At 38.5% G+C, this 23,229-nt stretch overlaps 1 protein-coding gene across 3 annotated transcripts in view; it reads left to right on the forward strand.

Moving 5' to 3' along the window:
* The window catches only part of CRIM1 (cysteine rich transmembrane BMP regulator 1), a 1,124,265-nt gene that overhangs the window by 674,220 nt on the left and 426,816 nt on the right, over window positions 1-23,229 (forward strand). For all 3 annotated transcript variants that reach the window (XM_053711878.1, XM_053711879.1, XM_053711880.1), the window contains one exon: window positions 22,054-22,236. In XM_053711878.1, coding sequence (XP_053567853.1) covers window positions 22,054-22,236 — 183 coding nt within the window. The remainder of the gene's footprint in view (window positions 1-22,053; window positions 22,237-23,229) is intronic.

Raw genomic sequence — 23,229 nt, forward strand, 5'->3', positions numbered from 1 at the left:
TTCACAAAGGTTCTGGGTGCTCTTCTGGCGGTACTAAGACCGCGGGGAATCTCGGTAGCTCCATACCTAGACGACATTCTGATACAAGCTTCAAGCTTTCAAACTGCCAAGTCTCATACAGAGTTAGTGCTGGCATTTCTAAGGTCACATGGATGGAAGGTGAACGAAAAGAAAAGTTCACTCGTTCCACTCACAAGAGTTCCCTTCCTGGGGACTCTTATAGATTCTGTAGAAATGAAGATTTACCTGACAGAGGACAGGCTAACAAGACTTCAAAGTGCTTGCCGCACCCTACATTCCATTCAACACCCATCAGTGGCTCAATGCATGGAGGTAATCGGCTTAATGGTAGCGGCAATGGACATAGTACCCTTTGCACGCTTACACCTCAGACCACTGCAACTGTGCATGCTAAGTCAGTGGAATGGGGATTACTCAGACTTATCCCCTTCTCTGAATCTGGATCAAGAGACCAGAAATTCTCTTCTATGGTGGCTTTCTCGGCCACATCTGTCCAGGGGGATGCCATTCAGCAGACCAGACTGGACAATTGTAACAACAGACGCCAGCCTTCTAGGTTGGGGTGCCGTCTGGAATTCTCTGAAGGCTCAGGGACAATGGAGTCAGGAGGAGAGTCTCCTGCCAATAAACATTCTGGAATTGAGAGCAGTTCTCAATGCCCTCCTGGCTTGGCCCCAGTTGACAACTCGGGGGTTCATCAGGTTTCAGTCGGACAACATCACGACTGTAGCTTACATCAACCATCAGGGAGGGACAAGAAGCTCCCTAGCTATGATGGAAGTATCAAAGATAATTCTCTGGGCAGAGTCTCACTCTTGCCACCTGTCAGCAATCCACATCCCGGGAGTGGAGAACTGGGAGGCGGATTTCTTAAGTCGTCAGACTTTTCATCCGGGGGAGTGGGAACTTCATCCGGAGGTCTTTGCCCAAATACTGCGACGTTGGGGCAAACCAGAGATAGATCTCATGGCGTCTCGACAGAACGCCAAGCTTCCTCGTTACGGGTCCAGATCCAGGGATCCAGGAGCAGTCCTGATAGATGCTCTGACAGCACCTTGGGACTTCAGGATGGCTTACGCGTTTCCACCCTTCCCGTTGCTTCCTCGATTGATTGCCAGAATCAAACAAGAGAGAGCATCAGTGATTCTAATAGCACCTGCGTGGCCACGCAGGACTTGGTATGCGGACCTGGTGGACATGTCATCCTGTCCACCTTGGTCTCTACCTCTGAAACAGGACCTTCTGATACAGGGTCCCTTCAAACATCAAAATCTAACTTCTCTGAAGCTGACTGCTTGGAAATTGAACGCTTGATTTTATCAAGACGTGGGTTTTCTGAGTCAGTTATTGATACCTTAATACAGGCTAGGAAACCTGTTACCAGAAAGATTTACCATAAGATATGGCGTAAATACCTATATTGGTGTGAATCCAAAGGTTACTCTTGGAGTAAGGTTAGGATTCCTAGGATATTGTCTTTTCTACAAGAAGGTTTAGAAAAGGGTTTATCTGCTAGTTCATTAAAGGGACAGATCTCAGCTCTGTCCATTCTGTTACACAAACGTCTGTCAGAAGTTCCTGACGTCCAGGCTTTTTGTCAGGCTTTGACCAGGATTAAGCCTGTGTTTAAAACTGTTGCTCCACCATGGAGTTTAAACCTTGTTCTTAATGTTTTACAGGGCGTTCCGTTTGAACCCCTTCATTCCATTGATATAAAGTTGTTATCTTGGAAAGTTCTATTTTTAATGGCTATTTCCTCGGCTCGAAGAGTCTCTGAATTATCAGCCTTACATTGTGATTCTCCTTATTTGATTTTTCATTCGGATAAGGTAGTCCTGCGTACTAAACCTGGGTTCTTACCTAAGGTAGTTACTAACAGGAATATCAATCAAGAGATTGTTGTTCCTTCTTTATGCCCAAATCCTTCTTCAAAGAAGGAACGTCTACTGCACAACCTGGATGTAGTCCGTGCTCTAAAATTTTACTTACAGGCAACTAAGGAATTTCGACAAACGTCTTCTCTGTTTGTCATTTACTCTGGGCAGAGGAGAGGTCAAAAAGCTTCCGCTACCTCTCTTTCTTTTTGGCTTCGTAGCATAATTCGTTTAGCTTATGAGACTGCTGGACAGCAGCCTCCTGAAAGAATTACAGCTCATTCTACTAGAGCTGTGGCTTCCACTTGGGCCTTCAAGAATGAGGCCTCTGTTGAACAGATTTGCAAGGCTGCAACTTGGTCTTCGCTTCATACTTTTTCCAAATTTTCCAAATTTGACACTTTTGCTTCATCGGAGGCTATTTTTGGGAGAAAGGTTCTTCAGGCAGTGGTTCCTTCTGTATAAAGAGCCTGCCTATCCCTCCCGTCATCCGTGTACTTTTGCTTTGGTATTGGTATCTCAGAAGTAATGATGACCCGTGGACTGATCACACTTAACAGAAGAAAACATCATTTATGCTTACCTGATAAATTCCTTTCTTCTGTAGTGTGATCAGTCCACGGCCCGCCCTGTTTTTAAGGCAGGTAAATATTTTTTAATTTATACTCCAGTCACCACTTCACCCTTGGCTTTTCCTTTCTCGTTGGTCCTTGGTCGAATGACTGGGAGTGACGTAGAGGGGAGGAGCTATATGCAGCTCTGCTGGGTGAATCCTCTTGCACTTCCTGTTGGGGAGGAGTAATATCCCAGAAGTAATGATGACCCGTGGACTGATCACACTACAGAAGAAAGGAATTTATCAGGTAAGCATAAATTATGTTTTTTTTTAATGGAAGTAAATTGGAAAGTTGTTTAAAATTACATGCTGTATCTGAATCATGAACATTTAATTTAACCTGAGTGTCCCTTTAAGGGTGGGGTCTAAGGTAGAACTTTGGAGTGGAGGCCATTGTGTAACCCCACCTACCACTTGTACCTTCATCCACACATCATCCAGTATTTTGTAGAGGACAGCTGACAAACTTAGGTGGTCAATTGTGGAAACTGTTGATAAAAACTTTTATCTCCCTTAAAGTCTATGGAGATTTTTTAACTTACCACCAGTTTCCAAACTTTGCCACCTCAGTGGAAACTAGACCTTAGTTCAAATAATTCTAATTGGTTGATAGTTGCTTCCTGTTAATTTTCATTGGATGATAGCTACTTCCTTCTAAAATAAATTGAGCATTAGTGGGAACTACCTATGACAGGATGAGCTTTAACAGAAATAAGTGTGTATGTTATTTTCAATCTAAATGTTAACAGCTTTTACTTTATATTTATGCAGGCAATAAAATATATGATATGATATGAATAAATAGAAAGAAAATTAATACTATATCCCTTTAAAGGGACACTGAACCCAATTTTATTACTTTTGTGATTCAGATAGAGCATACAATTTTAAGCAACTTTCAAATTTACTCCTATTATCAATTTTTCTTTGTTCTCTTGCTATCTTTATTTAAAAAGCAGGAATGTGATGCATAGGAGCCGGCCCATTTTTGGTTGAGAACCTGGGTTATGCTTGCTTATTGGTGGGTAAATGTAAGCCTCCAATAAGCAAGCGCTATCCATGGTGCTGAACCTAAAATGGGCTGGCTACTAAGATTTACATTCTTGCCTTTAAAATAAAGATAGCAATAGAACGAAGAAAAATTGATGATAGGAGTAAATAAGAAAGTTGCTTAAAATGTCATGCTCTATCTGAATCATGAAAGAAAAAAATTGGGTTCAGTGTCCCTTTAATGTCATTGCTACAGTTACTTTGCTCCTCCTAAGTAAAGGCAGAGTGGTGCACTAAAAAAATCATCACATTTAATCACTGTCATGTTTTTTTTATTTTTTTTATTTCTAGTTAGCAATTCATTTTTTAATTAGATATGAAGCTAAACATCTAGGCACTATTATCATATTTTCGAACACACAAAGGACTAGATTACAAGTTGAGCGCTAATTTATTTACGGGCACGGAAATATTCATATACATATAAATTTACAATCTGCTGTCCATCGCTGCACGAGTTACCCTCTTCACTGCACTAGTTCTCATTCCGTGTCTTACTACACGAGAACAAGTCTCTTATTGGAGCCTATGGAAGTGCGCTCTCGTGAGTGCAAAGCTTCTGTGTAATGCGAACGCGAGGTTGCGTTCACATTGCACTTAACTTGTAATACCAGCGCACATTTGGATGCACTGGTACTACTAAGTGGAGCGCAAATATCGCTGTGGCGGAAGCAATATTTTGCGCTCCGCTTATCAGCTAGCCCAAAGTTTGCAAAGTGAGATGTATAGTATTGTTTTGAGAATTGTCACAATATTTTCTATGGTTATTTAGTAGAGGGATATGCAAGTTTATATGCTTTTTATATGCATAGTATATATCATCAATTAGTAATTGCATTGCAAATCTCTGAATAAAAATAATTGTTTCATAGCTTTACAGCAGCAATGCACTACTGAGCCCTAGCTGAAGACATCTTGTGAGCCAATGACAAAAGTGTATGTGTATAGGAACCAATCACCAGCTAGCTCACAGTAATATATTGCTGCTCCAACAGAAGTAAATGTAAAAGTATCTTAAAATTGCATGCTACCATGAACTTTTTAAATTTTGACTTTCAAATCTCTATCATTGAATATTGAAATTGGTTTTATGTAGAAATATGTCAGCATACTAATATTTTTCATTCTTACAATACTAAAATGACATACAAATAGTACTGGATATGTTTAAAGTGTTCATAATCTCTACATTTTTTTTTTTTTAAATGATTTCTCTAGAATTGGATAGAAGCTTTTTTTTCTGAACAGTAAAACTGACCACTTAAGATACAAAAGGTGGTACTTATCTATAGTCAACATCTTGAAAGAAGGGAGAATACAATTAAATATTTTGTCATCTTATTAAACCTTTTTGAATTCTGGTTTTTATTTCGTAGGGCGAATAAAACACGCTAAACTGCTGTTCCCAGCTTTCAGCTAATACCACATCCTAGCTGTCATATAACAAAATTGCAGTCATTTTAATGCACATTCAAAATGTAATTTCACTCCATTTTCACCGTCTGCGGCTGTGCTTGGATTCATCTCATGATTAATGGGGAAATAAGATCCAATACAAATGATTTTGAAACATTTTCACAGTAGAAGCGAGTATCCCGGATTCTTGTATCTGCCTGCAGGCTGCCAATTTAAATCTAGCCGAGAGTGACAGAAGAAATTTTGTCAGATAGCAGAGTTTGTCTCACTGTTCCCTAAAACATTCTCATATTTGATGAGCTTTGAGGGGTGATTTACCTTTTAGACCACTTCTTACTCGAGGGACGAAGGAAAGCAAATAAATCTCAACATTTTAGCTAAGCTGCTGTTAAAAGTATTAAAGTATTGAAGTAGCCATAATATTTCTAATTTCAGTCTCAGAGACACTTTATTATTTCTTCCGATTGCCATACTATATATATATTTTATTTTTTATTTTTTTCTTGCTAGAGAAGTATTTTCATAAGTTATGCTTTGATACATTACATAGATATATCTCATATTCAATATATGAAATTTGTACAAACAAGATATAGATACAAATTATTAAAGGAACATAGTGGTGTAAAAATAAAATGTGCTTAAAGTGATACTAAACCCAATTTTTTTCTTTTATGATTCAAATAGAGCATGCAATTTTAAGCAACTTTCTAATTTACTCCAATTATTATTTTTCTTTGTTCTCATGCTATCTTTATTTGAAAAGCAGTACGGTAAAGCTTAGGAGCCGGTCCATTTTTGGTTCAGAACCATGGGTAGTGCTTGCTGATTAGTGACTACATTTAGAAAAATATTGGGTTAAGTATCCCTTTAAGTGTTCGGGGCCCATTTATCAAGCTCCGGATGAGCAGGCGGACAGACATCGCCACAATTCAACCCGATCGAGTACAATCGGGTTGATTGACACCACCCTGCTGGCGGACGATTGGCTGCAAATCTGCAGGGGGCGGCGTTGCACCAGCAGCTCACAAGAGCTGCTGGTGCTATGCTGAATACGGAGAGCGTATTGCTCTCCGCATTCAGTGAGGTCTGTCGGACCTGATCCACACTGTCGGATCAGGTCCGACAGACATTTGTTAAATAGGCCCCTTCAAGCATTTTAATTTGTTTTCCAAAATACCCCTTACTATGTGTTGCATAGTACACATAGCTGCAGTACATTTCTATTCTAAGTACCCTATATATGAAGCTGTGTAAGTTTCTGAGCTGTTTCTTATGACGACTGCTTCTTAACATGCCCACAACCTCAGAGGTTGTTGATGTCATACATCCCCATGTACTCATTTGTCTGGGTAACTGATAAGCCTTGCTCTTGCACAATTGGTTGTGCAAGCACACGGGGCAGGGTTGCACAAGCAATTCTGTCAGCGGGTGCTGCATCAGGGGCTCTTAAAGTATTCAGACAAGTACTCTGTCTGGGAACATTGTGCGCACACACCATGATAAATGGGGGCTGTATCAGTACACGGCTGGTGTACCATCCTTGTACTGCTCAGGAATGGCTCAGAATCCCTAAGAGGAGGAGCATTAATGCAATAATAAACTATAACATTTGTCAGCATTAGATGCCCCTTTGAAAACGTTTTGGAGGATATTGAGTGCTAAGGCTTAGCTCGTGTTGTGTTTGTTAAAATACTAGTGATAAGGAACACATTTGTGGGGAATGCCAAAAAATTAGGAAATACATTTTAAAAATAATAGCCTACGCTCACACATGCACAATAGAAAACTTTAATAAAAAGTTTAAGAGAAATAAAAGAAAACAAAACAAGACAACCTTGTCAGCTTTGAAGGACAAGACTAGATTGCGAGATGCGATACTTCACTAGAGATATGGAGTCTTAAAGGACCACTAAATACAACAGACAAATACACAATTAAAAGACAATTCATTAGCACTTGTTTTGAATGTGAAATGAGCAGTAGACTATGTTCTGGCAAATCCCCCCCCCTTGTATCATGTGACAGACATCAGCCAATCACAAAATGCATATTCTTATATACTGTGCATGTTTGAAAATGCTCAGTAGGAGCTGGAGCCTCAGAAAGTGTGAATATATAAAGAATGTGCACATTTTTATAATGGAATCTTTTGAATAATGAAACTTTGACTCTAGTGGCCCTTTAATGAAATCTACATGAGGTTTAGGTGAAAAAGCATGGCCATGCCTTTAGAACACAGCGGACCAACCAGACTCTTTTTCAGATCTAGTCTTGTCAGCTGCCTTCCACAAAAATCAGCAAACAATAAGAGAGCGTCACATAGTGTCTCAGTAATAAGCAGGTAAAACAGAAAATCCATAAAAGTGATGGCACTAAATGGATTTCATTGCAAATCAGGCAAGCTGGTATTTGCATTCTTCAGCCACTGGTACCAAGGTGGAACAGCCTCTCTTCATTCTCGAGTACAAACAGGACTGAAAGATCCATGTAAAAACAAGTGAATTTTATTAAACAAGTTGCTAGAGAGTTGCAACAATATCAGAAACGCGTTTCGCAGCACATGGGCCGTATCATCAGGTATGATATTGTGATAGTACAAGCACTCTTTTTATACATCATAAGAGTCAATTAACTACCATGGCAACCATATTATTAAGAAATGTCCTTTGTACTAAAAAAAATATAAGAATATGAAACACTTAAAACAAACATTGTTTAAAACCAAAATATTACTATGAAAACATACTAATGCTATAAGTCATAATTGACATAAAATTATCAAATCTATAATACATTAATATAAAAATCATTCAAATTGGTAATATATCAATGGTATTGAGAAATGGTTTCGATCTCCAAATACTATTTACATTGTGTAATAAGGCAGTATCAGTAAAAAACTCTCAAAATTATATGGATCAATTGTGTATCAACAATAAAATCAACAAATTCTACGTCAGCAAATGAAATAATTAATAAAACCATTGTCAGTTGACCTAATGTCATCATGATAAATGTTCACGTGTGTTAACACCAACCATTCTGTCAATTTGATCTTGCTGTATTTGGTGATAGTAAGAGTAATAAACCACCAAAAACTCGCAATATTTCTGAGCAATAATATATTTTAATTTTGAAGCATATATTTGATACAAATTATGTAAATTGTACTCTACCCTTATTTATCAAACACAAAAGACATGGGGGCTGAATTATCAAGCTCCGAATGGAGCTTGATGCCCCTTGTTTCCGGTGAGCCTTCAGGCTCAACGGAAACAGAAGTTAGGAAGCTGCTCCATAACTTGTCCGCCTGCTCTGAGGCGGCGGACAGAAATTAGCCCGTATGCTGTCGGCATTTATCGATGTGCAGCGGTCATGATACGCTACATTGTATCATGTCCGCTCACACTTTGATAAATATACCCCATAATTGTTACTATCTCTTGCCAGCAACAGTACCTATATACAATGGTGAATGGTCACAATAGCAGGTGGGGGTCACACAATTACTGAGCAGTCGTACCCCTTGGCTGCCAGTCACATTCTAATTAATAATTTTACCTCTTTGATTGCCAGTAATACATGCAAAAGTAGGGATTTGAGCCGCTTGGCTGCCCATTAAATTTTTTATGTTTCATATGTGTAATATTTTGGGACATAGGAGACCCTTTACATTTAGCAGCCAGGGACTTTAATAAAATTGGACATTTAAAGGGACACTCAAGTCAAAATTAAACTTTCATGATTCAGATGGAGCAAACAATTTTAAACAACTTTCCAATTTACTTCCAGTGAACAGTCTTTTTATATTTACACTTTTTGAGTCAATAGCTCCTACTGAGCATGTGCAAGAATTCACAGAATATAAGTACAGGTAGCCCTCAGTTTATGCCGGGGTTAGGTTCCAGAAGGAATGGTTGTAAATCAAAACCGTTGTAAATTGAAACCCAGTTTATAATGAAAGTCAATGGGAAGTGAGGGAGATAGGTTCCAGGCCCCTCTCAGAATTGTCATAAGTAACACTTAATACATTATTTTTAAAGCTTTGAAATGAAGACTTTAAATGCTAAACAGCATTATAAACCTAATAAAATAATCACACAACACAAAATATATAATTAAACTAAGTTAAATGAACAAAAACATTTGCTAAACAGCATTATAAACCTAACAAAATAATCACACACCACAGACTTCACTTTTTCTGCAAACAGTTCTTTCTATGCATTTCAATCTGGACTGATTTATAGACAGGAAGATCTTGTTCCTTTGAAATCTGCTCGATAGCTCAGGTCTGGTTAAACTGATTAATTTCAGCTTGCTTGGCATTGCTGCAACACAAGCGGACAGCTCCACCTACTGGCTATTGTAATAAATGCACTGCTTCTCAATACTTTTCAATAGCAGTCACATGACTGGAAAAAAAGGTTGTTATTTTGAAACGGTGTAAATTGAACTGTTGTAAAACGAGGGCCACCTGTATATGCATTTGTGATTGGCTGATGGCTGTCACATGATACAGGAGTGGAAATAGACATAACTGAAATTTGTCAGATAAAAACCTACTTCTCATTTGAAGTTCAGACTAATTGCTATTCCATTGTTTTGTTATCATGTTACATTTTAATGGACAGCCTACTAAAATACTGGACTTTCCAGCTGAATGCTGAACACCTGGCAATCCTACTCACATCTGCAGGGCTTTTGAGACAGTTCTTTTTCTATCCAGCGAGAATACTTTTCCTTAAAACAGACATGCACACATTTTACAGTTATGAACATTTACATAAACCACTTTGCAAGCATGTTTCCTATGTGTGGCAGTTTTAATTATTGCTTTTACGCTTTGTTAGTCTAGAAAAGAGAGGCGAAGCAAGACTCTGTTAATGTGAAACATGTCCTTTCCTTGTCTTTAACAAAGAATACCATGAGAATGAAGTAAATTAGATGATAGAAGAAAAATTAAAAACTTTTTTTTTAATTGAATCATAAAAGTAAAATTTGCGATTTGTGTGTCATTAACAACTAGTGTCTTCTTTAATATGGTTATTACTTCCATTGGTCAACTTGAACACCAACCAGACCAGATTAGATCCACACATCTACCTATATGATATGTAGGCATTCTAGTCTTTTCTGTTGGTAAACACAACATATAGAGGTTTTTATTTGTCCAAAGGTTCCACAGGTAATTTGTACTGTTATTTTATCAAATTAAAATACATACGAGAAGTGCTCAACTGGGGGGGGGGGGTGCCTGGTATTTCGGGGCTCGACTGACCTTGTTAGGTGGTGTCAGACTAATATACTTCAAAAATGTTCTCCTATTTGAAAATTAGAATTGGTCTTAAAGAGACTTTTCCTAGGTGGTAACTCACCATAGAACAAGCTATTGAGCTGTTGTTCGTTCCTGGTAGAGCACTTCTCTTTCTGTATGCATGTGTATTAGGACCCTGGGGAAGTCTCCCTAAGGGTGATGTGCGGATGGACATGATACAATGTAGCGTATCATGTCCGCCGCACATCGATAAATGCCGACAGCATACGCTGTCGGCATTTAACATTGCACCATCAGTTCTTGTGAACTTCTGGTGCAATGCCGCCCCCTGCAGATTTGCAGCCAATCGGCCACTAGCAGGGGGTGTCAATCAACCCGATCGTATTTGATCGGGTTGATTTCTGTCTGCCGTCTCAGAGCAGGCGGACAGGTTATGGAGCAGCGGTCTTTAGAAACACAGGGCATCAAGCGTACGGAGCTTGATAAATTGGCCCCATGGACTCCTTCACAAATGTGCTTAGAGGAACATGGCTGCACCTCATTAACCAAGCCCAAAGCTAACAGATAGTGCATGTTTTTGTATAACTGTACCCTAAGGACTGATTGCTCATTGGTAGATCAGCGAACTTCCACAGCCAGTGACAAACCTCACAAGCATAAAAACATTTTTTTTTTTCAGAACTAGCATATCCATTTTTCCTAAAAGAAAAAAATAAATTATTACATGTTAAAATGTCTCTTTTAGATGCAACAAAGAAATAAATTGCTTTAAAGGGACTCTATACCCAAACATTTTCTTTCATGATTAAGGTAGAGAATATAATTTTAAACAACATTCCAATTTACTTCTATTACCTAATTTGCTTCATTCTTTAGATATACTTTAATGAAGCGATGCACACAGTGAACCAATATCAGGAGGCATCTGTGTGCAGCTACCAATCAGCAGCTACTAAGCATATCTAGATATGCTTTTCAGCAAAGAATATCAAGAGAATGAAGCAAAATAGATAATAGAATTAAATTAGAAAGTTGTATATAATTGTATGCTCTTTCTAAATCATGAAAGAAATATTTTGGGTTTCATGTCCCTTTAATGTCCATTCTTTAAAAGCATGTGTATTGTCAGTCTCCAGCTTATTGGAGCTTTTTGCAAGCAGAAAGGCTGTTTTCACACCGTTAGCACATCTATGTTATTGTTTTTTTTTTTATGCATTTCTTGTGTCTCTGACTCAATGTTGAAAACTGACATAAAAGTGTTTGTACCTTTCTTTTATATTTCTTGTGCCTGATGTGCACTAATTCAGATTCATTTTATCCATAGTTTATTTGTTGTTTTTTTTTATACAAAGTTGTCTTACTTGTCAGACCTAACAGATCATTAAGGTACGACAAAACCAGATGATGAGTATCTGCCTTTGGCAACGTCATTTTTTTTTACTTTTAGAGCTAAACAGAATGATCAGCGTATGGATCAGCTTCAGACAGTCAGGAAACATAACGCCAACCAAACGTATGCAGAACAGTACAATAAAATTCTGCCTTGGCGCTGCCTCAGAGAGCTCTTTTAGTAAAAGTTATTTATTCACTTTAACAAGCAAACAAATTGAAGGAATGGGAGTTCCGACACGAATCTCCCCTGCTGCTCTTTGTGTTGTTGAAGCAGTCAATAATAGTTAAAGGTACAACGCTTTTATCTAAAGCTTAAAAGCAGCATTGAACTGCAAAAAAAAAGTCTAGATATAATTCTGTATTTAAAGGAAATATTAGCCTGAGGATAATATGCTGATGTATTTTGTTTTTAATTATGTAAGTTGTTTAAATATTGAAGAAATAAGTGTAAAGATGTATAAATGGGTGTTGAGATAAGTGCATCGGCTATAATAAAAAAAAAAATAGATGACAATAGCAAAGAATTTCAAGTAAAAAATATACATCACAACTAAATTAGATAAAATTGGGAAAAGCTCATGAAAACAAAAGGTAACTGATTCTGTAGTGGAAAACCAGCTTTAAAGGGACACTCAATCAAAATTAAACTGTCATGATTCAGATAGAGCATGCCATTTTAAACAACTTTCCAATTTACTTCCATTAACAAAATGTGCACAATCTTTTTATATTTAAACTTTTTGAGTTACCAGCTCCTACTGAGCATGTGCAAGAATAAGTGTGTATGCATTTGTGAATGGTTGATGGCTGTCACATGGTACGTGTATGCATTTGTTATTGGCTGATGGCTGTCACATGGTACAGGGGGAGTGGAAAAAGACATAACTTAAAATTGTCAGAAAAAAAATCTACTACTCATTTGAAGTTTAGACTAAGTGCTATTGCATTGTCTTGTTATCTTGCATTTGTTGATTATGCAAATCTACTGTGTTAACTGGTCCTTTAAATTGGCATTAAACATTAGGGCCATTTTATGCATCTGCCTCTAATTATGGGCGCCACCATTTTGGGATCTAGGTTACACTGCAGGTATCTGAAGGAGAGTTACTGCACATGTGCAAACAGGTCAGGCCTTTAATGTAGTAAAAGATAGATTTCAACATGACAGCACCCATGACTAGAGGGAGGTGGATAATAACCTCAATACTTTGTTTATAAAATCTTCTGTTAATGATCCCTTCCAAAATAGGAAGGGGAATTTTATAAACACAGGGGTCAATGACAAAAGTCATAGGCCTCTATATTATATTTTCTTCTGGAAAAACTGCACCAAAATATAGCCTTATTGTAATGTGTGCATCGTCTTTACATATTTAAAACCAGGGAACACCACTTTGCGAGACTCTCTGTTCTCAAGTTAAAAACTGCCTATATAGAATTTGAACATGGTCTTCATAGTACTGGCACAATCCCAGAGAGCTTTATAGAAATGGGCCCTATGTGGGCCAGTAGAGAGAGATGAATACAACCACTGTCAAATGGTAATATGCTTCAGCATAAACCATTTATCAATACAAAAAAAATAATAATAATATTTTTATTAAATGAACATGAATGTGCGAGATTATAGGCAAACACTTACCCCTATTAACAGGGGAAGATAGTTTGAAAGACTATGTGTCTAGGGGGTGTAACTTTGTCTCCAAACGTGGACGCACTCTAGGCAATATTCTAGCACCTAGCATGGTGAAGAAGCAGGAAGCTAGAAACAGCAGTTGGCTCAGCATAAAGGGACACTACACATGTCACTTTACTAAATATATAGTCTGCAGTCACACCAGACCTAATAAGATATTTCAATCTTTTGTCACCCAGAAGGTCTTTAATTTGACAGAATGTACCAATTGCCGTACCAAGTTTGTGGTAAATGTAGCAGAATGCTCCCAGTGCAAACTTCAATCTGTTGGGTGTACCTCAAGAGAGGCACGCTCACGCATTAGGGAGCATCTCAACAATATTGAACAGGGTTCAGAATGCTCAGAATCACTTCATTTATGTGCACAATAAAAATGCTGGTACCTTTCAGTGGCAAGTAATTGAGCGGGTAAGTGATGGTTCTAGGGGAGGTGACAGAATAGATCAACTCTTTCATAGAGAGGCGTTCTGGATCTTTCTCCTTAGAACAAGAAGACCTCTAGGACTTAATATAGAAGGGGATATAATTAACTTTTGGAAACATTATTGAATATTACAAAGGATCACATTATGTATTGGGTCCCCCTGACAGTGAATTGTACATAAATGTATTTTGCACTATTATACTTAAGTACCCTTAATTAACTTTGCAGTAGTTACTCCAACAATGTGTACCATATGGGCTTAATGTACATCTGCCATGTTTCCCAACTTTGATGTCTAAATATTATATTTGTCTTACAAACATTAAGTGGAACAAAATGAAGTTATAAATATAGACACTAGGTTGTTAACTCCCAGTTGATCAATTATAGACGGCAAATTGTGATTGTTGTGTGTGAATTTTTTTTTTTAAGTGTTTGCAGCTTCTGTCAATTAAGGCAATTTCAGTGCTATATATACACCTCTGTGAGCACTGTTCAAGCATCTCCGACTAAGGCAATACAGCCGAAACGCGTCTGATTTTTTATTTATTTTTTATTTTTTTATTGAGGTTAAAACAAAAATAAATGATACAGGCAAATGTAAATTCAGTCACTGAAGTATAGGAAAACCACAATACAATATGCGTAATGAATGCCAAACTTAATATACAGTTAATCACCAAGTTATACAAATGAAAGTTAACCTCAGTTTTTCAATTTATAAGTAAAACTAACAAAGTGGGTCACTTGTGGACCCCATACATAATCATAGGTATCAAACAAAACAGCCACTAGGAGCCAATAAACCATCAGACGCAAGATTCTAGCATGTTAGGCTGTGGGGCCCTGAAGCATAAAGTTAACTAGGCTTTTATCCTTTCAATGAAAATGTATGGGTTATGACTCTAGCGCCTGCAGGAAATAAGTAAATGTATTGAAAGTATGGGAGCTGACCTGGAGAACCAGACTAGGCAACACAAAGGGGGTGCAATTATCAGAAGCAATTAGGGAGAATTGGACTCTTGGAAGCTAGATAAAATAATATGCCCCGAGGAGCAAAGTGCCCTATCTTACTAGCTAAGGGTAGGTCTAGAAATAGGGCTTCAAGTTAATACAATCTGATATCTCTAGGCGGGTAATATATTGTTCTACTACCCCTGTTACACCAGTTTTATCAAACTTATCCGTTTTCTCAACATAAGTGGCATGGACTCAAATTTAGCAAAACAAACTAACAAGTGTACATAACTTACATATAAACTTTAAATGCATGCAGAGACAGCCATGTATGTAGCAACAAGGGGGTTTAAACACATAATGCTATAGTCAGCCTTTAACTTAGGCGATATCTCGGTCAAGTCTTTCACTGTAGTCTCTCACACACAGGGAAAGCAGACAGCGTCCACCTAGCCCCTGAAATGGCCCCTAAGACAGGACCGGCCTCACCGGCTCAGCGGTACTGAAATGAGTTATCAGCCGATTCCAGCTAGATCCATAGGTAGCTGATAGGTTATGCCTCTCAGGTTGCCCATGACTGGAGCCCCACCAATTGTCCCAGGCCTAATCAAAGTTAGAATGCAGTACTGAGATATTGTGAGGGGCCTCTCTGAAACCATCTGTGGCGTCTTACCAACCAGCTGCACGGAACAGACTCTCTCGCTGCCACTTGCCGTGATCACTATGTCGTTGCTCGTAGAAACACAGTACCGGGAGGATGAGAGGGGTCCCTCAGCAACAATCTGTAACATCTTATCACCCGGCTGCACGGGAAAGGTTTTCTCTCTGCTGCTTGTCATGTTCGCTGAGTCACCACTCAGAACCCTCTGCAGCAAAGGTTTGTTAGCTGGCGTTGGTTGTAGATAGGTGCCTCCCTGGTATGTTAAGGCTGGTGTAGCTACGTTGCTCGCTGCCTCAGGAGCAATCCGATCCCCACTCTGCATGAAGATAACAGCGGGGACAGCCTCCCCGACATTCAGCAGCGATGTGGCATCTGGAAAGACTATATCCTCCATTGCTGAAACCCCTAAAGTCCCAGAGCGGTCTCCAGCAAATTTCTCAGCTTCCTGCGTTGAATCAGGGGGAAACTCTGTTACCTCAGTGAATTTCACCTCTTCCCGCGGCAGACCAGCATGTGTTAACGCTTTCAGGTTAGTGGTGCCACCAAAGCCCCTTTGAATTAATAAATGGAGGTTATGAAAATGCTCCTCAAACAGGCATAGCAGGGTTTTCTCAGATATCTGCAGCTCCATTGCAGAAGGAGATAACTCAGCTCCTAGTGGTTGCGTGAGTGAGAATAGCTCACTCTATACCCGCGTGAACGGGGTGGGTGTTGAGGCCTTCCCTATTCGGGCCGCCCAAGTCTCAACGGTCTGGACTAGACTGCAGGCAATACAGAAATAGAGGCATCAAAAGATGCAGTGATCTTCACAAAATCTAAGCAATGTAGAATAGGCACAGATTGTCAGATAGTCCTCTTAATACACGGCGGATTGTATTATTCCAATGCTCAGCAGCTAGTATTGCGACCGATCATGGCCGCTGCCCGGACACGCCCCCAAACGCGTCGGATTTTGACAGACTGCTGCTTGTCGAATGAAGCTTTTAACACTGTGCTTTTTCCTTTCTGGATTAAAATTTTTTGAAAGTATGCTTTGAGGCTCTCTGGATTTCTTACGTACCTGCAATCGCGCCCCCCCCAGGCGAAGGCAAAAATGATAGTGAAGTTGGGGGAATTACAATACATCGTATATATGTTTGATGCAGTGATTCACATTTGGCATTGTATTTATGAAACATTCCATATTTGAATTTTTAATCAGTTCTAGGGGTTGTTTTGCATTACAAATTACATGTAGAGTTTCAAATAAGTTTTATTAGTTGTTTTGCATTACAAATTAGCTTTTTTTTATTTCATGTTTTGTTCAACCCTTTGGACAAATCCTATTTGTAAACTTAATGTCCCTGGTGGCTACATTTAGCCACCAATCAGCAAGCGCTACCCAGGTTCTGAACCAAATATGGACCGGCTCCTAAGCATTCTTGCTTTTCAAATAAAGATACCAAGAGAACGAAGACAAATTGATAATAGGAGTAAATAAGAAAGTTGCTTAAAATTGAATGCTCTGTCTGAATCACAAAAGAAAAAAAGAATGGGTTTAGTATACCTTTAAAATAACTTAATTGTTCTAAGTTGCCAAGTTTACAAAATAGACTACATTTATAGCAACTATTTGGTAATATTTTCCCTTGCTTTACAAGAGATGCATTGATAAATAATTTATAGTTATTCAACCAAATTGTCTCTAAATTTGTTATCATGAGAATTCACTTCCTGCATCTTTCCATTTTGTACAAAATATGGGTGTTTCTTGTTGCAAAACATCTGAATATTAAAACATAACCTGATACATAATGTCATATTTTTCTACACTGCTTGTTGCCTGTGTATAAACTGTACTGTACAAATATTAAGCACAACGGAGATTGTGTCAATTTGAAGTCAGTGTCAGGTCTAACATTTTGATGAATGGTTATATGTGAATCTTGATAAATTACTGACAATTTTTGTCAGTTCAGCTAGAAAGTAACTGTATTGCAGGCTTGTCGTCATAAGATAAATTACCCGCACATTTGTATTAGGTGTAAAGTATGTCACTTGTTTTAGAAAAGCCTTGCAAATTGCAAAATTACTCTAGTGTCACATAGAGGATAATTAAGAAAAAAAAAACTTAAAGGGTCACTGAACTCAAAGTTTTTATTTCGTGATTTAGATAGAGCATGACATTTTAAGCAACTTTCTACATTACTCCTATTATCAAATTTTCTTTATTTTCTTGGTATCTTTCTTTGAAATTCAAGAATGTAAGTTTAGATGCCTGCCCATTTTTGGTGAACAACCTGAGTTGTCCTTGCTGATTGGTGGATAAATCCATCCACCAATAAAAAAGTGCTGTCAGAGTCTGAACCAAAAAAAGCTTCGATGCCTTCTTTTTCAAATAAAGATAGCAAGAGAACGAAGAAAAAATTATAATAGGAGTAAATTAGAAAGTTGCTTAACCCCTTAGTGACCAGAGTACTTTTCCATTTTCTGTCCGTTTGAAACCAAGGCTATTTTTACATTTTTGCGGTGTTTGTGTTTAGCTGTAATTTTCCTCTTACTCATTTACTGTACCCACACATATTATATACAGTTTTTCTCGCCATTAAATTGGCGTTCTAAAGATACAAAAAAAACTTAAAGGGTCACTGAACTCAAAGTTTTTATTTCGTGATTTAGATAGAGCATGACATTTTAAGCAACTTTCTACTTTACTCCTATTATCAAATTTTCTTTATTTTCTTGCAGGGGCGTATTTAGATTTTGTGCTGCCCTAGGCACTCAAAATTCTGCTGCCCCCCACCCCCCACCCCACCCCAGGTTTAAGGTCTTTTTTTAGACATAATATTTTTGGGGCAGGGTGTAAAAAATGTAAAAAATAGTGTCTTTTTAAGTAGATGTTCACCAGGGCTTGCATTCACTCTGGTCACACACACACACACACACACACACAGTAAATGTACAAGTATTTAGTGACTAATCTGTTTAAGTATTTGAATGCCTAATGAAGATGTATTGAAGGGAGAAAGGCATATGCTGTTTCATAGTGGCCACGTTGTAGTGCACACTGCACTGTGTAGTCTGTGTGAGTCTCAATCACGTGGTGGAGCCAGGAAGAATACCGCTTTCCCTCTCAGTCCAGGCCAGGCTGCACAAGTGAGCTCCACCTCCACTGTCACCACGTCATGCGCACCCACATACAATCCCATAGGATAGCAATTGCCGGGCCAGCCATTTAAGTCATTAGTAATTGGTTGATTTAGCCACCCGACCCTGAGTTCAGTAAAGTGGCCCTAGGGACTCAAAATTCTGCTGCCCCTTAAAAATCTGCTGCCCTAGGCACCGGCCTTGTAGGCCTATGCCTTAATACGCCCCTGTTTTCTTGGTATCTTTCTTTGAAATTCAAGAATGTAAGTTTAGATGCCTGCCCATTTTTGGTGAACAACCTGAGTTGTCCTTGCTGATTGGTGGATAAATCCATCCACCAATAAAAAAGTGCTGTCAGAGTCTGAACCAAAAAAAGCTTGGATGCCTTCTTTTTCAAATAAAGATAGCAAGAGAACGAATAAAAAATTATAATAGGAGTAAATTAGAAAGTTGCTTAACCCCTTAGTGACCAGAGTACTTTTCCATTTTCTGTCCGTTTGAAACCAAGGCTATTTTTACATTTTTGCGGTGTTTGTGTTTAGCTGTAATTTTCCTCTTACTCATTTACTGTACCCACACATATTATATACAGTTTTTCTCGCCATTAAATTGGCGTTCTAAAGATACCATTATTTTCATCATATCTTATAATTTACTATAAAAAATTATAAAATATGAGGAAAAAATGGAAAAAAACACACTTTTTCTAACTTTGACCCCCAAAATCTGTTACACATCTACAACCACCAAAAAACACCCATGCTAAATAGTTTCTAAATTTTGTCCTGAGTTTAGAAATACCCAATGTTTACTTTTTTTGCAAGTTATAGGGCAATAAATACAAGTAGCACTTTGATATTTCCAAACCACTTTTTTTTCAAAATTAGCACTAGTTACATTGGGACACTGGTATCTTTCAGGAATCCCTGAATATGACATGACATGTACAGTATATATATTTTTTTAGAAGACATCCCAAAGTATTGATCTAGGCCCATTTTGGTATATTTTATGCCACCATTTCACCGCCAAATGCAATCAAATAAAAAAAATAGTTCACTTTTTCACAAATTTTTTCACAAACTTTAGGTTTCTCACTGAAATTATTTACAAACAACTTGTGCAATTATGGGATAAATGGTTGTAAATGCTTCTCTGGGATCCCCTTTGTTCAGAAATAGCAGACATATATGGCTTTGGCATTGCTTTTTGGTAATAAGAAGGCCGCTAAATGCCACTGCGCACCACACGTGTATTATGCCCAGCAGTGAAGGGGTTAATTAGGGAGCATGAAGGGAGCTTGTAGGGTTAATTTTAGCTTTAGTGTAGTGAAGTGTAGTAGACAACCCCAAGAATTGATCTAGGCCCATCTTGGTATATTTCATGCCACCATTTCACCGCCAATTGCGATCAAATGAAAAAAAAAACGTAAACTTTTTCACAATTTTAGGTTTCTCACTGAAATTATTTACAAACAGCTTGTGCAATTATGGCAAACATGGTTGTAAATGCTTCTCTGGGATCCCCCTTGTTCAGAAATAGCAGACATATATGGCTTTGGTGTTGCTTTTTGGTAATTAGAAGGCCGCTAAATGCCGCTGCGCATCACACGTGTATTATGTCTGGCAGTGAAGGGGTTAATTAGGTAGCTTGTAGGGAGCTTGCAGGGTTAATTTTAGCTTTAGTGTAGAGATCAGCCTTCCACCTGACACATCACACCCCCTGATCCCTCCCCCAAACAGCTCTCTTCCCTCCCCCACCCCACAATTGTCCCTGCCATTTTAAGTACTGGCAGATAGTCTGCCAGTACTAAAATAAAAGTTTTTTTTTTGTTTGTTTTTTTATCACATAATTCTGCTGTGTAGGATCCTCCCTTAGCCCCCAACCTCCCTGATCCCCCCCAAACAGATCCCTAGCCATCTTGGGTACTGGCAGCTGCCTTACAGTACCCAGTTTGAAATAAAATGTGATTTTTTTTTTCATTTTTTTTTAAAATATTTTATTTAGAAATACTATATTTTCTGTAGTGTAGCTGCCCCCCCCCTCACCATCCAACCCCCCACCCTCTCCCAGATCCCTCAATTTTAAATAATCAGCCCTCTCTCCCACCTTGCAGCTGTCCCATAGTGTAGAGTACCGGGTACCCACCTGCATGCACGCGCGCGCACCCGCCCACGTGCACACCCGCACTCGATCCCGCCCCCTCCTTCACATCAATGGCCGATGCAGAGAGGGCCACAGAGTGGCTCTCTCTGCATCGGACTGCCAGAAACTGTTATTGCAGGATGCCTCAATATCGAGGCATCACTGCAATAACATGAAAGCGGCTGGAAGCTATCAGGATCGCTTCCACCGCTTTCAAAGACCAATGACGTACGGGGTACGTCCTTGGTCGTTAACTGCATTTTTTTGCAGGACGTACCCCATACGTCGTTAGTCGTTAAGGGGTTAAAATTGCATGCTCTATCTGAATCACAAAAGAAAAATTGGGTTCAGTGTCCCTTTAACGTATTATAGTGCACAGATAAATAAAGGATTTGACCTTTGTGAAGTTTAAATGGACAAGTTACTCAGAACTTATAATTGAATGTAATATGCTTCAGAAACACGATTTCAAATATACTGCCCCCCCACAACTTGGTGTTAATTTCTGCTTTCACCCTTTTGTTTACATAGATTTCCTTTAGCCAATTCTGTAATATTGAAATTTTCAGTATAGGTGACGGTTTCAATGGGCAAAAAGCAGCTATAACAAATGATACAATAAAGGTAAAGGATCTATTTGTAAATTGTTTAATACACACTTTCATGTAAAATTAATGATTAAGAACGCTTTAAAGGGGAGAAAATTTTACTTTACAATTATCCCTAGCAGGGCTTGACAAACTCAGGCACCAGGGAGCAACTGGCATGTTAAAATTAGGCCCTGAAGTGTAGAGTCTACAAAAAAACAATTGCTGCCCCACACTTCCCCTTGCTGGACGCCACTAGCCGCACCTAAACGTTAGCTTATTGAGGCTGGATCCTTTCTAGACCTTGCAGCTGAGAAATACGAATCCAGCTTTTATTGCGTTATTATGTGTGTGTGTAAAAATTAAATTAATTCCAATTTACTCCCATTATCAAATTTTGCAGAGTCTTTATATATACAGTTTCTGGTGCAGTACCTCCTACTGAGCATGTGTAAGAGTTCACAGTATATACATATATGAGTTTGTGATTGGCTGACAGCAGTCACCTGACACAGTGGATAGAGAAATTGAGGGAAACTTAAAAATGCCTATGACCAGGCGTTCTCGTCATGCACATCGCTACCTGTAGGTGCATGACTAGTATGACTTACAATAGGGTTTAAAAGCTCAACATTGGCTCAGCACTTGGGTGTAAAAAAGGCTAAGCAGTGAAAGGATTAATTGTATTCTGTGGTAAAATTATTTGGTTCCAATTAGAGCTTATATACAGATAGTATGTTGTTATTTGTATCTGTTTATGTATTTGTGTGTTTGTTTAATGAATGTTTTTGTTGTTGTTTTTTTTAGTGACAAAGCCTGCATGCATCTTTAACAATGTGGAGTACTACGATGGAGACATGTTTCGTATGGACGCGTGCCGCTTTTGTCGATGTCAGGGCGGAGTTTCCATCTGTTTCTCAGCACAATGTGGAGAGCTTCACTGTGATCGGTACTATGTGCCTGAAGGGGAATGCTGTCCAGTTTGTGAAGGTAATTTTATTTGTTATCCGTATATATCAGGTGCTTCGAGTTCTTGAAGTATATACCTGTCTTTCGTTCCACTATATTATACAATCATTTGCAAATAGAATGATTTCCCTTTCATCTAAATCAGTATCTATTCCATACTCCTAAAACCTTCAAGTTTCCTGAGAGTCAAAATAAATTCAAAAGCACAACGTACATTTGAGCTTTCTCTGGGACTGTATTGCAGAAGAAATATTTCTTGATTCTGTCTATGAAAATCTTTTGAAGTAAATGGTAACATTTGTTCATAAAAGTGGTAAGAATTCAGTAGTTTCAGTTGCAGTGCCTACAGATATGCCATGATAAGTGCAAACTACTTCTTTAATGATGTGTATGCACTCCCACTATCTTGGAACAACTGCCAGGGTGTTGTCTGGGTAATGCAAGATTCACAAAAAAGCACTCACTGGTCTAACGACGTCTGTGACAACAGGAAAAAACTTTTATTGATGTGACGTTTCGGGACAAAACCAGTCCCTTCGTCTGACAAACAAAAAGTGCACAAAATCAGCCCTTTAACAGGCACCAGAAATCCTCCCCCAAGAGAACAGCCAATCAAGACCGTTCAAATAACACCCCCCCAAAGGTAACCAATTGAAAATTGTGACAGCCTCCCAATGTTAAATATAATTAAAACAAATGTGTATCTTAAAACCTAAACGTAGTGTACATATTATCATGATAAACCCATAACAAAACTCTCAATGGAGTGATCAGTATCGGTCCGCAATGTAACTATTACAAAAACCGACAAAAAAGAAAAGCGTATATGTATTCAAGAATAATGGTTAGAAACAAGTATTGTGCACATTTTAGCCAATCATATTGTAGCATGGGCGTGTCAATAAGACATCAAGCGCCCCACACTATTGGTAACCAAGCGCGTCACTAAGGACTCACACATATCCCATGTCAGAAAACTGATCTTATTCAATAGTCTGCACAGTACTTAATAAT

The sequence above is a fragment of the Bombina bombina genome, chromosome 4 (genome assembly GCF_027579735.1).
Source record: "Bombina bombina isolate aBomBom1 chromosome 4, aBomBom1.pri, whole genome shotgun sequence".
Lineage (NCBI taxonomy): Eukaryota > Metazoa > Chordata > Amphibia > Anura > Bombinatoridae > Bombina > Bombina bombina.